The 17,874-nt window shown below is 36.3% G+C and overlaps 1 protein-coding gene across 1 annotated transcript in view; it reads right to left on the reverse strand.

The window, feature by feature from the left end:
* OXSR1 (oxidative stress responsive kinase 1) overlaps positions 1–17,874 on the reverse strand; it is a 92,432-nt gene that overhangs the window by 57,052 nt on the left and 17,506 nt on the right. Inside the window, exons 3-4 of the mRNA XM_007971749.3 lie at positions 9,706–9,814; positions 982–1,123 (exon numbers count right to left, since the gene is read on the reverse strand). Coding sequence (XP_007969940.1) covers positions 982–1,123; positions 9,706–9,814 — 251 coding nt within the window. The remainder of the gene's footprint in view (positions 1–981; positions 1,124–9,705; positions 9,815–17,874) is intronic.

Genomic DNA, 17,874 nt, shown 5'->3' on the forward strand with positions numbered 1-17,874 from the left:
AAGTCCTGAGTCCAGCATCTACCACGTATTCTCCACTTGGCAGCAACTGGCCCAGGGAAATCCACTCCACTCCCATAGATGGCATGATCAAGGATTGAATGGAAGTCCCCACAGTGCCAGGAGAAAAAAAAAATCAGACTAGAAAAGCACTGCAAGGGCTCTAAAAATCAAATTATCATTGGAATCATAGCTCACAATAGTATGCCAGGGCCTATACACAAAACCTAAACAGAGCACTTAGCTACTAAGATAGATCATTTAGATAGAATCATGAAATATTAAAATGTTCTTATTTATTAAAGAAAAAAAAAAGGGCTGGGCACAGTGGCTTATGCCTGTAACCCCAGCACTTTAGAAGGCCATGGCAGGAAGATCGCTTTGAGACCAGGAGTTCAAGAACAGCCTGGGCAACATAGCAAGACCCCATCTTTATGAAAATTAAAAATTAGCCTGAGGAGGCTGAGGTGGGAGGATCACTTGAGCCCAGGAGTTTGAGGTTGCAGTGAGCTATGATCATGCCACTCCAGCCTGGGTGACTAAGACAGACTCTGTTTAAAAAAAAAAAAAAAGAAAAAAAGGCTGTAATTAAAAAAATGTTATTTTACAAAAAGTTTTTAATAATTTAGGGAAATACTGAAGATATAATGTAAAATTTTAAAAGCAAACAGACAAAATTACATATACAGTATTGTTTTAGATATTTTTTAACCATATAAAAGAAAATGGAAAGCAATATTCCAAAATGTTATGAAGTGATTGCCTTTTGATAAGAAATTATGAATTTTTCCTGTTTTTATATTTTCTGGTTTCACTAAAGTACTTGTTTAATGTTTACTAGTTGTATAATTAAGACTCTAACCACAGTGTACTAAAACTAGTGATACAAAGAGCTATGATAACACTCAGAGATCATGATTCTGTAAAAGAGTGGGAATGGCCTTAATGAGATGATATAACACAAGAGTGTTGTCTTTTACATACCTGTGGATCTGTCCATTTTTATGCAGATATTCCAGTCCTTCCAGTACTTCTCGGAGTATCGTAGCAATAGTAGATTCATCTAGGACTCCACTTTTGTGTTCCCCTTTTGCCACAATGTGCTTAATAATATCCAGAACAGAACCTGAAAACAGAAGACATAATTTTCTAAAAATCTCTAAATCATTCGATATAATTCAGATCCATTTTAGAATCAAAACACATGTAAACCTTCTCATAAACTTAATTGTGCAGGAATGAAAAAAACAGCAAAAATGAGGAAATATAGAAGTTTAAAATTAGTAACTTATTTTCAATTCCAATGTAAAACAAAAAGTAGCCTGCTAATATTCAAATAGTATGTTATGCCAGCATCTCCTCTGGATGTCTAGAGAGAATCTGAAGAGGTAGTAGAGAATATTTAACTGCCCCTAAATAATCCCTAGGTAAACCATGCTCGTCAGTACTATTATAAGATACCACAAACCAATGCAGGCTTTTGACACCAGATTAGAATATGCACTGCTGTATGACTAAAGATATAAACACACAATTGAAATGCCAATCAAATCAGGAGCGAAATACTTAGAGGGTAAGGATCACATACATACACAAACTAACTTAGGACTAAAATTATTTTTCAGGTTAATAAATTATAGAAATAAAATAGCTAAGGCAAAGATAAATACAAAAAGAATAAAAATTACAGTTCTTTTTAAGTAACAGTCCAGACGTGTTATCAATCCTAAACTTCCCAGGATAAGAAATAATGCGCCTACTAAAGGTTGAAGGCAGAGGAGGAAAAGACACCTATATGGTAATTAAAAGCACAGTGCTGATGACTACCAAAACTGAAGATTATAATCAGTAAAAAGTTTGGTGAAAATTTGTAAGATTTCTGGCCATATAATGGCCCATAACAACCACAGAACCAAAACAAAACAATATTAGCAACTGTGCCAAGAAGTTTAGAACATTACATAGACTGCACAGAAAATATTCAATACCCATTTCTTGGTACAAGACCTCAATGATCAAGACTAAAATCAAAACAACCACTTACACAGTTCTCTTAAAAACTTGCCCTACTGGGTACTTTTACTTCACACACTTAACAAGAAAAAAATATACTTCCAAATACATAGAAAGAAGATGGAATTCTCAAAAACATGAAGGACTGAACACAAGTTTATTTTAGCTCCTACTTAAAATCCACTAACTTGGTAAACTTAGTTAAAAAGGCATAAACCCATAATTTAAAAAGAGAACAGGAAAGATAACAGAAGAGAGATGGCAACAATATTCTGGAAGATAGCAGAAAAAGAAAAAGCAAATAAGCACAGTGGAGAAATCTGAACTTCAGTGCTTGCAGAGGAGCTATGCCATTTAGGACAAAGTGATCCCTACCCAGAGCTCCAGAAAGGCTCAGAACTATACACACCAAGTACCATATGTGAGGAAGGAGTGAAGGAAAGGGTTGAAAACAGAGAAACTGGTTGAAAGTTCAGATAAGAGAGTAAGATTCTCAGATCCCTCTTCCTCCCTGAGGCTTGCCCACTAATACTCTCCACCTCTGATAGGACATAGGCAGTTTATTCTCTGAAGAGAGTGAACCAGAGAGGCTCACTCTCCAGACAGCTTCCAGACAGGTTTTCCTAACACATTATTACAGTGGTTCTTTCCCCTCTCCATTGCTGGAATTCATAAGTTTGTGATCCAGAAGGGGAGAGACCTCAGGAAGAAGTTTGTTCTGCTTAATCAACCACACATGAATCCCCAAAGCAAAGTGATTATACCAAAGGGCCACATGTTTCACTGTTCAAGAAATCCAGGCCACATACGTACTGCTTAGTAAGAAAACAATCATATTAACACTGATCATAAACACAAGAAATCCAGGCCACATATGTACTGCTTAGTAAGAAAACAATGATATTAACACTGATCATAAACACAAGAAATCCAGGCCACATACGTACTGCTTAGTAAGAAAACAATCATATTAACACTGATCATAAACACAAGAAATCCAGGCCACATACGTACTGCTTAGTAAGAAAACAATCATATTAACACTGATCATAAACACAAGAAATCCAGGCCACATACGTACTGCTTAGTAAGAAAACAATCATATTAACACTGATCATAAACACAAGAAATCCAGGCCACATACGTACTGCTTAGTAAGAAAACAATCATATTAACACTGATCATAAACACAAGAAATCCAGGCCACATACGTACTGCTTAGTAAGAAAACAATGATATTAACACTGATCATAAACACAAGAAATCCAGGCCACATACGTACTGCTTAGTAAGAAAACAATCATATTAACACTGATCATAAACACAAGAAATCCAGGCCACATACGTACTGCTTAGTAAGAAAACAATCATATTAACACTGATCATAAACACAAGAAATCCAGGCCACATACGTACTGCTTAGTAAGAAAACAATCATATTAACACTGATCATAAACACAAGAAATCCAGGCCACATACGTACTGCTTAGTAAGAAAACAATGATATTAACACTGATCATAAACACAAGAAATCCAGGCCACATACGTACTGCTTAGTAAGAAAACAATTATATTAACACTGATCATAAACACTGTTTATAATGTGATACCTAAAATTATCATAAACACTGTTTATAACATAATACCTAAAATAGGGAATGCAAAGGAAAACCAATTTCTACTGGAAATGAAAAATTAACACAACTTATCCACTTAACAATTAAGCCCTATTACATTACATGTGAGATCTAAGACTGGGTGCCACCAAATATGACAAGATAGACAAGATATACATGACATGATTGCTGACTTTAAGGGAACTTCCAGTCTGGTAGATCAAATAAATGCAGCATCAAATATCTTGGGGTACATAAAAAGTGACTAAGTCTGTAAAGAGTTTGAAGCACGAACTCCTTTTCAAACTTTTAGATTTTTATTGATTTCACATCATCCAATGATCAATGGGGAGATTAAAGCAATGCACATCTCTAGTGTATGTCCAGAACAGACATTTTGAACAAAGTTTATGTAAGAAACCCTTCTTTGGCATAACAATTTATCTTCAGTTTCAAACTCCTCCCAACAATGTAATTCTCATGGGTGGAGGAATCGTCACTAAGACCTTCATCCTTAACTGAGAGATAATGGTCCTGTAAGATCCCCTGCTTCTTATCCATTTGGTTTTCTAAGCCTCTTGTAGCCTCTAACTCGATGACGGTGTTTATAATCCTCCATCCTCAAACATCAAAATTATGAAGAATTCATGTCAGCTAAGAGAAAGGTGAAGAGAAAATATGCTAAGCAAAAGGGGTCAGATTATCACTGAATGACTCAATTAACACCTAAAGTAGGAATAATAAGGAAAATTTATAACCGCGTATGTAGTATCTTGTCCTCATGCACAATTTGTAAGAAACAGTATATAGGGATATCTGTTCTCAAACTTTAATGTGTGAAGGAATTACTTGGCAAGCTAGTAAAAATGCATATTCCTAGGCCCTATAAGACAGTCATTCAAGGGAACTGAGGGAGGGCCCAAGAAGCTGGATTTTAAAAGGCATTTAACAACTTAGATTACTTTGATGAAAGTTGTTCATTAAAATCCAAACATTTTTCAGAGTAAAAGTAAATAAATCAAATAATGGGAAACAGGGTATTTGGTACAAATTTTGTAACAAAGCAAAAAGTTTAAATGTAGATCATCTATTCCCAAAAAATAATCCCGTCAGGCCTGTGGCATGGAACATTTAAAAAGCAATGCAAAACTTTAATTGTCCAATAAAATCATTATAGAATATAAAAATAATATTGACAAAGTAGTGAAGTGGCTGCTGGCTTCAGACACTTGTTAAGTCTGAAAATTATAACTCAAACTAATGACCCCATCAACAAATTAATTTCCTCACTTTACTAGTATGAAAAGATACTCTTTAAATATAAAATCAACTTGTTCAATTTAGTTACTGGTATCTCTAAGAAGTTTTAATCAATCTTTAGCCACTACTATGTCTTCCTAAGCCTCAGAAGGTTTCAAAGGGGCCAAAATTTGCTTGGTCTGAATATTCCATTTTAGACCAAAAGATGTTATAGAAATTTTAAAACCCTGCATTGTTGCTTGAACATCCAAAGCTGGTCACTATTAATATCAGACATTTTATCTGGGTCCTCCTTTAGCTCAAGGAAGTCCCCATGCACTTTATCTCTTAGAAAAAGACAAAGTTGAGGGCAGCCTTAAACAACTATCTCAGACAGTGAATTTACCTTAGATTTCTGCATTTCTACACTTCCTCCCTTTAAGTACTACAGGTAACTCTTTTTTCCTCTCAGAAGTTTTCTTAATTACTTTGATTTCTAAAAAGCTTACATTTGCAGTTTGGTGCTAATAAACTGGAAATAGCTATTTATACCAAAAGTGCTTCTAACTTCTAAAGCTTAACTTCCTGTAGTAATAAATCCCAACATTCAACATGAGAGTTTTAATTAGCAAAGATAGGAATATTACAGTTATAAGGAAGGATTATTAAATGATTATAATATTGACACAATTAAACTTATTTTAACCAGGATGTACACCTGGTTGGTGGGATAAAAGTGACACTCACTATTCATTTTATGATTTAATTAACTTATTAAATTCTACATCAGTACAATGTTCCTAAATCAAAACTACGCTTTTGTTTTCAATATTCTAACTAAAAAAGTTGATGTGAAAGAAGGTACCCTATACATATTTCTGTTAACTCTGGTTATTTACATTTTTTAATTTGGGGAGCCTTTGCTTATCAGTAAGCCTCTTCCAAGAGTCCTCTTCTCTCATTCTCTCTGCTCCAACTGTGAATCTGTCAGTTCTCAAGACATACACACTCCATCCTGTCTTCATCCCCGTTTTCACAGTATTCTCTCTAGCTAGATCACATCTCCCATCCTTCTCCAGCCTCCATTTCACCTGGCTAATTATTAGTTATTCTTTTTAATTTTAATTTTTTTTAGAGACGGAATCTTACTCTGTCACCCAGGCTAGATTGTAGTGGCAAGATCATGGCTTGCCATAACCTCAAACTCCTGGCTTCAAGCTATCCTCCAGCCTCCCAAGTAGCCAGGGCCACAGGTCCAGGCTTAGCTAGTTGTTTTATTTTTGGTAGAGACAGGGTCTTGCCATATTGCCCAGGCTGGGCTGTTGAACTCCTAGCCTAAAGCAATCCTTCCGCCTTGGCCTCCCAAAGCACTGGGATAGCAGGCATGAGCCACCTCACCCAGCCAATTATTACTTATTCTTTAGATCTCAGGTGGACATCATCTCCAGAGGCAAATCTTAGTTAATCCCACTGCAACTGTTCTCCCTCAATAAGGTTAAGTTCTCCTGGAATTTGTTCCCATAGCCCACAAGAGCAAGGATCTGATGGCTTTATTCACCAATGTACTGGAGACCAATAAGTATTTGATGAATGTCATTTTAATTAAGCTATAATCCTGACACATCTTCCTCGTGTTTAAAAAAAAAAAAAAGTAAGCTATGCTTAGTTCTAATTTTTGTTTTCTAAATGTTGCCTAATGTATCACCTCGGTTTAAACGTTTATTCATTTTATAACAACAAAAGCAAGATTTCATTTTCCTAAAAAGTGCAAAATTTTTAATATTTAAAAGGTTTAGATGTAATGATCATCTAAAATATAAGCACTTATAAAAAGAGTTATGACTAACTGGAACACATTTGAAAATTATCCTCCAGGAAATCTCCTGAGGGCTAGGCTAGAAAAATTGGGTAATGTCCCAGAAAACCTAAGACCAAGAGGGACAAAGAGCTACATTTAAAAGACATCCCACCCATCTACATGTCCTGCCCCTTCTATGATCAAGACATATACTCACTGAGACAGGGACAGGAATTCTAAAAAAAAAAAAAAAAAAAAAAAACTCGTTCTGCTTAGGAGTAGCAGAAAGCATAGGCTGGCATACAGGTATGGACGAGAGAATTAAGCAGACAATTTATTCCCATTCATCAGAGGACTTTTTTGCAAAACATTAAAAATTTTGTATTACGTATTCTTGTAAATTACAAATAAAATTATGCTATAGGTGATCAATAACGAAAGACACAGTATTACCTAATACTCCCATATCTCTCCATACTGAAAGAACCATGCTTGACCACCATCTTGAAAGGTGGTAGGTGTTAGCAAGGCTTCCAACCATCATATGAACAGGGCCTTTAACAAAGCAATCCAGTTTCTCCAGTGTGTCACTAATGGGATTGAAACAAAAAGGTGATTCTGGCTACACTGAAAAGCATCAAATGGCAAGGGCTTATTACTATTAATGACTAAAATTTCTTGTGCACCTATTACATGTCAGCACAGCACATGATACGTGATTTACATGTATCATCTCATATACTCCTCATCAATACCCTGAAATGCAGAAAGGTATTCCCATTTAACAGACAAGTAAAAAGTTTCAAAGAGCTGAAAGAGTTTTCCCAATAACATACAATTCCTAAGTAGAAAAACTGAAATTTAACTGTAAAGCCTTATGTTGTTTACAGTCTTTTTGGGGAAGTATGGTGTTCAGTGAGATATAGCAATAAAATTGCAAACTAAACAAATATGGATTATCTTTTCTGTAACTCTACATTCTAAGATGGAAAATCATACTCCCCACAAAATACACATGCAAGCAAAAACCAACCAGCATAGTGATAGGAAGGCCAGTGTGGCTCCATCACTCACTAGTCCTACCAGTCTTGCCATGTGATTCAAATCCATGCCTTGGCAAAATGACTAATTTACCAAATGGCATGAGCTTTTTGGTAACCAAAACAAAATGTTCGATCTATATATGCCAAGGTTTCACAGTTTGCAATCAGCAATATTTATATTTTATTGTAACAATAAAGTAGAAATAATTGTATATATATTGCAAGATAAAGCACTTAATTATGTTAATATTGGGTAGCAAAATTTTCTGTGTAAAGGAAAAGAGATTCAAGCTTAAAAAATCTATGACATTAAACTTGTATTGGAAACTTGAATTAATGTCAACTTATAATTTTATTTTTAATATCTGTATTTCCAAGCTCTAGAAGCAATTACACTAGAGTAGTAATGAGCACTCCAAGCATCCAAGTTATGCTTTCTAAGTACCATTCCCGAGGAAAAAATATCAAAGCTCATTAGAGTATTGGCTGATTCAGGGTCTGAATAAATCAATGCAAATATAACCCTAGGGAATCTTGAACTAAAAAGTTAAGGATGTAATGAAAGACTGATGAGTTCATGTCAAAAGGACACAACAGTGACTTTGAAAGGGCTCCCACTGACAATTTTGGACAACCTGCATACCAAAAAGAATAGAGTATAACTGATGGAAAGACACTGAATACATAAAAACCCTTGGGTCTATAATAATACTTGAAAAAGTGAAGGTCCTACCCAACTGGAAAAAGGAAAATTTTTAAACCCTCTCTACTATTGGAGATGATTACTAAACAAAATTTTTACTCTAAAACTTGATCCTTAAAAAAGACTCAATTATTTATCTTGCCTTTTCAGTAGGAACTAGAGTACAGATTAATCAGTGTCCCAGTTGATATGGAAAAGTTCTTCATATAAGGATGTCAGTTTATAAATATAAAAGAAATGATGCTGTAAGAAAAATCACCGTTTTACAACTCCTGATGAAATAACTGACTCAAACAAGGATTCAAACAACGAATGTGAAAACCATTAAGATAAAAGACTTATGGAAAACTGGACACTCACTGGATACTCACAAAGTAAAATCTCACAGATTACTTGCTAGCTACAAAGGAGAAAATGTTACCTTTTCCATGGAGAGGCCTGGCTGTCCTAATCTTAAATAAACAAAACTAACATCACTATTAAAGATACAACCAGATAGCAAATATTTCCTGATGTTATGCAATATGAAATACACAGCATCACCAAGAAGTATCCTCCCACAAAATATTTAACTTGAATTTAATCAAGCATTTAAATCTAATTTTCAATATACAAGAAATAGAGGACTACAGATAAAGTTAAATACCACCAAGAAGAAATAATCAGATAAATCCAGAATATGGCATATTCTACAAGATAACTGGCCTAGACTCTTCAGTAAGTTTACATCATGGAAGGGAGGAAGCAAGATGGAAGCATCCTAAATTGAGAGAGACTTAGACCAGGCACAATGGCTCACACCTGTAATCCCAGCACTTTGGGAGGCCAAGGTGGAAGGATCTCTTGAAGACAGGAGTTAGAGATGAGCCTGGGCAACAAAGTGAGACCCCATCTCCAAAAAAAATTACATTAAATTAAATAATAAAATTAGCTGAGCATGGTGGTACACGCCTGTTGTCTCAGCTACTTGGCAGGCTGAGACGGGAGGATCACCTGAACCCAGCAGTTTGAGGCTGCAGTGAGCCATGATTGCACCACTGCACTCCAGCCTGGGTGACAGAGCCAGCCAGTCTCTAAAAAAAATTGAGAGAGATTTAAGCGGCATGACAACGAAATGAAGCAAATGCAATGTGTGAAACCTGTCTTGGCTCATAGATTAGCATCTTCAGCAGATACTGTATTTTCAGTATGTCCTCAAATGCAAATGTCCATGAAAACTAAATCATAATAGAAAAGGAAACTTCTATTAACTTTTCAAACCATGGTACTTATAGCATTTCCTTGTACTCTACTCACCTCCACTTAGCAGCTTCATGACAAGCCACAGCTCATCTTTTACCACAAAAGACGTGTAGTAAGATACAATATTAGGATGATGGCATTGACTCATGGCTTGAATTTCTTTCTACAAAGAAAAGAAAACATGATAATTCATTATATGCAAGCCTTAAAAAATGTTATGAGTTAGCAAATCCAGATTTTGAAATCTCAAGATTTTGTCACACCTTTCTGGGATCTCTCCATGGCTCTGATTTCTTCAAGAATGGTTAAATCAATAAAACCACTTTGTCTCCCTCAGTCCATTCTGATTCAACTTCTTCCTCCACTCATTACACTAGTAATCTTTCAAACTAGAAACATACTATTTAACACACCCTGACACAACACTCCAGGAGGCCTCCTTTGGGACATGTATTTTTGCTTCAAGGTGCCCTTGAAGAACCATCTTGGGAAATCTGGTTTTATACCTATAAAAGATATTAACTAATAAACAGGTTTTTTTAATAATTTGTGTAGGGATTTTTTTTTCTTTGCAAAATATTACTTCATTCTGTTTTTGTGATATGATTAACAATTCTCACACTAAAGAGAAACAAAATGAAATAGGACAATGACAAAAACTAAATCCAGAGTAGAAATCTGAGCCAAAAGTCTAAGCTTACTCTATCTCAGCTTATGATTTTAAATTAGATTTGGTATGACAAAAAGCCTTATAAAGCCTTGTGTGATAAGGGCCCTGTTTACCTGCTTCTTTTTTTTTTTTTTTTTTTTTTTTTTGAGACGGAGTCTCGCTCTGTCGCCCAGGCTAGAGTGCAGTGGCCGGATCTCAGCTCACTGTAAGCTCCGCCTCCCGGGTTCACGCCATTCTCCTGCCTCAGCCTCCCAAGTAGCTGGGACTACAGGCGCCCGCCACCTCGCCCGGCTAGTTTTTTGTATTTTTTAGTAGAGACGGGGTTTCACCGTGTTAGTCAGGATGGTCTCGATCTCCTGACCTCGTGATCCGCCCGTCTCGGCCTCCCAAAGTGCTGGGATTACAGGCTTGAGCCACCGCGCCCGGCCTTACCTGCTTCTTTTAACTCTGGACTTTTAACCCTATCGTGCCTCAGTCTCAAATACACTTCCCCTATCATCTCTGCCTAGCTAACGCCAATTCTTCCTTCTGATCTCAGTCTAGACAGAATTTCCTCCCAGCTTCCCGGGTTTAGTTAGATGCTCCTTCTCTTAGCTTCCAAGCACCCTGTATATCTCCTCCCATCATGGTACATAAAATAACGGATAGTACATTGTGTGCTTATCTGTCTGTCTCTCCCTTCTAGGCTGAGAGCTCCATGAAGGCAAGTACTTAAAAGTAGATTCTCAATCACTCTGGAACTTATCTGACCATACTATAATTGCCTATTTCTTTTCACATCCCCCACAAAACTGTAAGCTCAGTGAGAACTAAAACTGTTCTTAGCACATATCATTGTGCCTGGCACAAAGTATACCTTTAATAAATATTTGTTGAATGAATGAAATACTACAGTACTTTATATGGCCTTTCACCTATTAATGTACCTTCCCTATGCCCTTGGGATTTGTTCAGTAAGATCAATTGTATGAAAGTCGTTCATAATCCCTGATTCATGAGGAGTACTCAATAAATGCTAACTTTCAATTTCTCATCTTCTTTACTTGAATGCAACTTCCTTTATGGCAAGGATCTTGTCATATATATCTTGCAACCCCAAAGTCACCAGCACAGTCTTCTGTACTAAAAGATAAGTAAATATGAAAGAAAAGGAAGAAAGAACTAAAGTAAGCACCTTGCTATCAACACAGTTATACAGAATTTCAAGGATAAGGTAAGTACATATAAGAGGAAACAGATAAGAGAGCATACAGGTACCAAATGAGTAGTAAAGATGTTAAATGTTGCAAGATGATTCTGCTAAGAAAGAGCATAAAGGAAAAAAAAATAAATGTTAAAAGAATCTATAGGAAAGAACAATTAGGGTAGGCAAGTGTGAACAAAAAAAGCCTTTACAGAAGAGGTGGGAATCAGGTTTAATTCTATAGGATGGGGAGAAATAACAGTACAAGATGGTAGGCACATATGATTTTCATAAAGGATGAAATACATAAGACATCCAATGAGTAATCTGTCTAGGATAAGAAGTTCATGTTTTCAACAGATATTTACAATACTAAGCGCCTACTATAATACCTAGTATGTGCCAAGCATAGTGCTAGGTACTCAATCACCATGGGGAGTCCTCATGAAACACAGTTTGGTAAAGAAGTTAGACAAATACTACTTTACAATACAGAATAATAAAGAGCTCACAGGGGAAGTACTAGACACTACATGATTTCATTGGAGAGGCACATTAAAAAATAGGAGTCATAACATGGAAGGCTTGGAAGTTTCCTACATTAACACTCCAACAGGAAAGGAAGTAGGTTTTTAAGATTTTTGATTGTTTAATTACCTGGGACTAGATCATAAAGGACCTTGAAAGTATATTAAAAAATTAGGCTTCATCCTAACAGCAATGGAGAGATATCAAAGGTTTAACTATATTATACATTTTCATAAATCACCCTTAGATGCCACATAGAAAATCAATGAAGAAGACAAGACTAGAGACAAGGCTTCTGTGTAGGTTGTTGCCACCATGTGAGTGAGAGATGACGGGGAAATGATAAACAGCTAATTTATCAGTTCTGATTACTACACTACAGTTATATTAATATTAGGGCAAGTTGGGTGGATAGCATGAGGAAACTCTGTACTACTTTTGCAATTCTTCTGTAAGTTTTAAGCTATCTCAAAATAAAAGGTCAAAAAATTAGTGGCAGTATGAATGAAAAGGGAAGAGTCAAGAGATAATAACAGAGAGGTACTAACAATAGGATTTGGTGACTAACTGATAGGGAAGGTGAAGGAAAGAAAAATCACATGACAGAGTGACAATGCAAAGAGTTAGGGTCAAATTGTGGAAGGTCTTAAATGTTGAGCTAAGGGTTTTGAGCTTTAATCTGGAAAGGGGAGTACTACAAAGGGTTTTCTAGCAGGAGATTATCAAAAAAAACACAAAATTAAAAGATGAAAAGGGGCTTAAATATTCTTTTTCTTGCTTCTATTCCTTTAAAGGGGAAGGGGAAATCTCCTTGTACCTTAACTACCAGTAGAGTTATCCTTTCCTCCTTTCAAAAAGAAAAATACATACATAAATGATTCACAAGGGTGGTATATGAATACTGACTTAAATTACCCAGCAGCTTCCTCAACCACCTAGAAGTGAATTCCTGGGCCAGGTACAGTGGCTCACCCCTGTAATCCCAGTACTTTGGGAGGCCGAAGTAGGAAGATCCCTTAAGCCCAGGAGTTTGAGACCAGCCTGGGCAACAGAGTGAGACTCTGTCTCTATTTAAAAAATAAATTAATAAAATAAATAAATAAAGTGAATTCTACCCCTTCTAATGAAACTGCTTTCTTGAAAATCTCTTATTGTCTGCTAGAGCCAGATTTTTTGTTTGAACTATATAGTTCTCCACCTCAAGCTTTCTGAAGCCTTTTTTTTTAATAACTTTTTATTCCTTCCTGAAATTCACTCACTATCATTTCTACCATTACTTTCTGGTTTTCTAATTCCCCAAATGTAGTCAGTTTTCCTCCATTTCACACACCCAAATAAAGTTAATTTATTCATTCATTCATATACGATAAACAAAATAAAGTCTCTGCCTTAACTGAGTGCTCATTCTAGTACTAATGTATTTTCCATCCAGGAAATCTGTGTTTTCCTTTCCATTACCACCATCACTCCCTGAATTTAGAGTCTCGATATCTCTGTATAGCCCAGTGTACCTCAAACTATGTGTTATAATCTATATGGGTCATGAAATAAATTTAGTGGATTGTATTTTAAAAAGATGAATAAATAGGATAGAAAATGAGAGTACATTCTATATAATATGAAAATGTTTCAGTTATAATATTTATGAATATATATCTTTAAATACCAGGTAATGATAAAATATATCTTTCTTAGTGAGGGTCTTATTTTCAAAATTTTACAAAGTTGTTGGTCTGGACTACGGCAAAGCCTACTAACTAGTCTCTTTGCCACTGATCTCTTACTCCTTTGCAATTCACTTTGCCAAATATTACAGAATTAATCTACTGGGATGGCTATGACAAAAAAGATGAACAATAACAAGTATTGGTGAGGATACAGAGAAACTGAAACCCTCATACATTGCTGGTGAGAATGTAAAATGGTACATCTACTTTGGAAAATAGCTTGGCAATTTTTCAAAAAGTTAAACACAGAGTTACCATATTACCCAGCAATTCCACCCTTAGGTATACACCCAAGATAATAAAACTAAAATGTACACATAAAGACTTGCACACAGATGTTCATCACGACATTACTGATAAAAGCCAAGAAGCAGAAACAGCCCAAATGCCCAACAACTGATGAAAGGACAAACAATATGTGGTATATCTATATAATGGACTGTTATTCACCAATAAAAAAGGAAAAAAGAACTGATACATGCTACAATATGGATGAACTTTGGAAACATGCTAAATGAAAGCCAGACACAAAAGGTCACACATTGTATGAACCTATTTATATGACATGTCCAGAATAGGCAAATCTATGCAGACAGACAGTAGATTAGTTATTGCCTAGGGCTGAGGGGAGGAAAGAATAAAGAATGAATGGTCATAGGTATGGAGTTTCTTTTTGGGGTGATAGTGGTGATGGCTGCACAACTGCGAATATACTAAAAACCATACCATTACACATTTTTAAACGGTAAATTTATGATACATGAATTTTATATCAATAAGGCTATCATATTTTAAAAAGTATTATAAAACTAAACTTCCTAAAACTCGGTTCTAATGAAGTCATTTCCCTTTAAAAAAAAAAAAAAAAAAAAAACTTCAAAGACATTTGCCTCTATTTGTGTAGCTATCAACATTTCCTATCAAATAAAATCCTAATTCTTTTTACCTATTATTTCTTCTTTATGGTCTCTAGGCTGTCTACTATTCTTCCCTGATTTTAAACCCCTGCCAGGCAGAGTTGCCATCTATGCCTGTTTAAAGTCTATACAGCCCTGGTGGCCCAGGCCACAAACATTTCCACAAAGCCCTCCATTTTCACAATTAGAAGCTCTCTTCCTCCCCTTTCTTTCACACTGCTTTTTTTTTTTGGGAGATAGGGCCTCACTCTGTGTCACCAAGGCTGGAGTGCAGTGCCATGAACATGACTCACTGCAGCACTGACATCCTGGGCTCAAGCAATCTTCCCACGTTAGCCTCCTAAGTAGCTGCGATAACAGGCGCATACCACCACGCACGGCTAATTTTTTTCTTTTCCATTCTAGAGACGAGGTCTCACCATGTTGCCCAGGCTAATCTCGAACTCCCAGCCTGAAGTGATCCTCCTGCCTCAGCCTCCCAAAGTGCTGGGATTACAGGCGTGAGCAACCATCCCCTGCAGCAGGTTCTTAAATATTAGATTTTATTTTAAATTTTGCATTATATAAGTTTTGTACCATTTCTTGTTTGTTTTCTGAGACAGAGTCTTACTCCGTCACCCAAGCTGGAGTGCAGTGGCACAATTTTGGCCCACCGTAACCTCTGCCTCCCAGGGTTCAAGCAATTCTCCCGCCTCAGCCTCCTGTGTAGCTGGGACTACAAGCTTGTGCCACCACGTCTAGCTAATTTCTGCATTTTTAGTAAAGACGGGGTTTCACCATGTTGGCCAGGCTGGTCTCGAACTCCTGACCTCAGGTGATCCGCCTGCCTCTGCCTCCCAAAGTGCTGGGATTACAGGCGTGAGCCACCGTGCTTGGCCCTGTTTCAAATTACTTTATACCTCCCCTGAGGCATTTGTCACACTCTGCCTTGGTACAACAGGCAAGAACCTTAACTCTTTAACTAGATGTGAAACACCTGATAGAAGGAACATTTTAAGCCTCTTGATGTTCCCCATTGATGTCCAATGACTTTAGTCCTAGCATCTGTCAGACAAGAGAAATATTTCAAAATACTACAATGTGTCTTTCTTAGAGAAAAGCATAGGAGTACAATCTCTGGAAAAAAATAAATGCAGTAAGATTTGATAGCTGATTTTCCCATCACACTTAGCAAAGGTCATCAGATAGAAAATACATGACAAGAGAAAGAATACAATGACCCCTCACTAGTAACTGTCACACATGATACACACCTGTTAGCCCAGTTTACATCAGCACTCTTTGGAGAACCCAAAGAGTGTTGCATTATAATAAAGATAGCTTTGAAAATAAATTTTAATATTACAACATCAAAAGTTTAGTACACTGATCTCATAGACTTTTTTTTAAGAAAACTGAAGGATTTCACATCTCTCAGGAATAGAGCCCCTGGCACTCAGATCTCAGTATCCTGTAGAACAGGTCCTGGTATCACAAATAAATAAGGTATTCTCTGCATTCCTGATGTTTCTTCAGGATGTAGTGAGATCTTACCTGCTTACTTCCCCCACCCCCAAAAACCCACGTATCTTAAACTTGCTTTACTAAAATGTACTTTTCCCCCCTTTACTTATTTGCCAAGTATTAATATATGCAAACTATATTTGCAACACAAAGCTTATTGAAACATGAGCAAAATGTACACATAGCTAACCAATTTTCTTTTTAATAAAATATAACAAATTTGCCCGTCTTTAAAAGGCCCTAATGTAAGAACAAAAATATTGCTTTCAAGAATGTCAAATGCTATTTAAAAGGAAATGTCCAGCCAGGCACAGTGGCTCATGCCTGTAATCCCAGCACTTTGGGAGGCCGAGGCAGGCGGATCACCTGAGATCAGGAGTTCGAGACCAGCCTGGCCAACATGGTGAAACCCCATTTCTACTAAAAATTGAAAAATTAGCTGGGTGTGGTGTCGTGCGCCTGTAATCCCAGCTACTCGAGAGGCTGAGGTAGAAAAATTGCTTGAACCTGGGAGGCAGAGGTCGCAGTGAGCCAATATCACACCACTGCATTCCAGCCTGGGAGACAGAGCGAGACTCCATCTCAAAAAAAACAAAAAAAAAAGAAAAGAAATGTTCTTCCTACTTTTGAACTAAGATTATAATCATTTTATTAGTACTATACTAAGTAGACAATAATAGACTTAAGTCAGAAAGACCTGATTTTTAATCCAGACTCTGTCACTTATATGATTTACTTCCTTCATCTATAAAACAGAGCTACTACTTAGCTCATGGAGATGTGTGTGAGGTTAAAGCACACTGAAGTGCTTTTTGGGGTGAACCCAAAGATGTTTGTTATTATCATCAAGTGAACTTAAGTTATTTAAACTTTGAGCCTCAGCTTAATCATGAAGCAGTAAATAGTAAGACTTTCATTCATTTTACTCTATCCTTATCGATTAAATAACTGGCAAATTATAGGTTTTCATACTGGACTTCTCAAGTTCTAGTCTTAATATGTAGGTTAAAATTTTTGTTTTTCTTTAACAGAATTAGTTTGCAGTTTATCAACTTCTTTTATCACTGCAGTTCAAGTGTCCAAACGGTGCTCTAAAGTATTACGGTATGTATCAATCCAAGATCTTCAAATAAGATTTCAATCAGCATTTCCTTCCAAGAAAGCGTTCTCTCACCAAAGATGGCTCAAGATCAATCCAGCAACCCACTCCTTCAGGTCCTACTCGTACATTACCAATTGCTAAAGAAATATATTTGTCTCGTCCATCTCGTATATAATTATATATTATGCTATATATAATTCCATTACCTCTTTTTCTTTAATTCCAACTATTCCCTAATGCTCAGTACAGACACCACCAGAAATAAAATACAGTTTGGGAAAGCAAAAAAAACTTCTGGATGGGCAGGTCATTCCAGTCCTAATACCTGATCTTTCTAGCACGAGCTGTACATGCTCTGAAAGAAATTACTTAATAACAGTATTAGTTCATATTTGTATGGCAGTTGAGTTTTCAAATACTGTATCATTTGAGCCTCAAGAAAAAGCTCATAAGGTATCCAAAGCAAGCATTACTATTTTTGTTAAGCCAAAGAAACTGAAAATTTTGAAACAATAAGTAATTTTAAAAACTAGTTTCCCTTGCTGAGCACTGACTATATACTTAAAACTATTCTGGGTATCACAATGCATAAA

This window comes from Chlorocebus sabaeus, chromosome 15 (assembly GCF_047675955.1).
Source record: "Chlorocebus sabaeus isolate Y175 chromosome 15, mChlSab1.0.hap1, whole genome shotgun sequence".
NCBI classification, from domain to species: domain Eukaryota; kingdom Metazoa; phylum Chordata; class Mammalia; order Primates; family Cercopithecidae; genus Chlorocebus; species Chlorocebus sabaeus.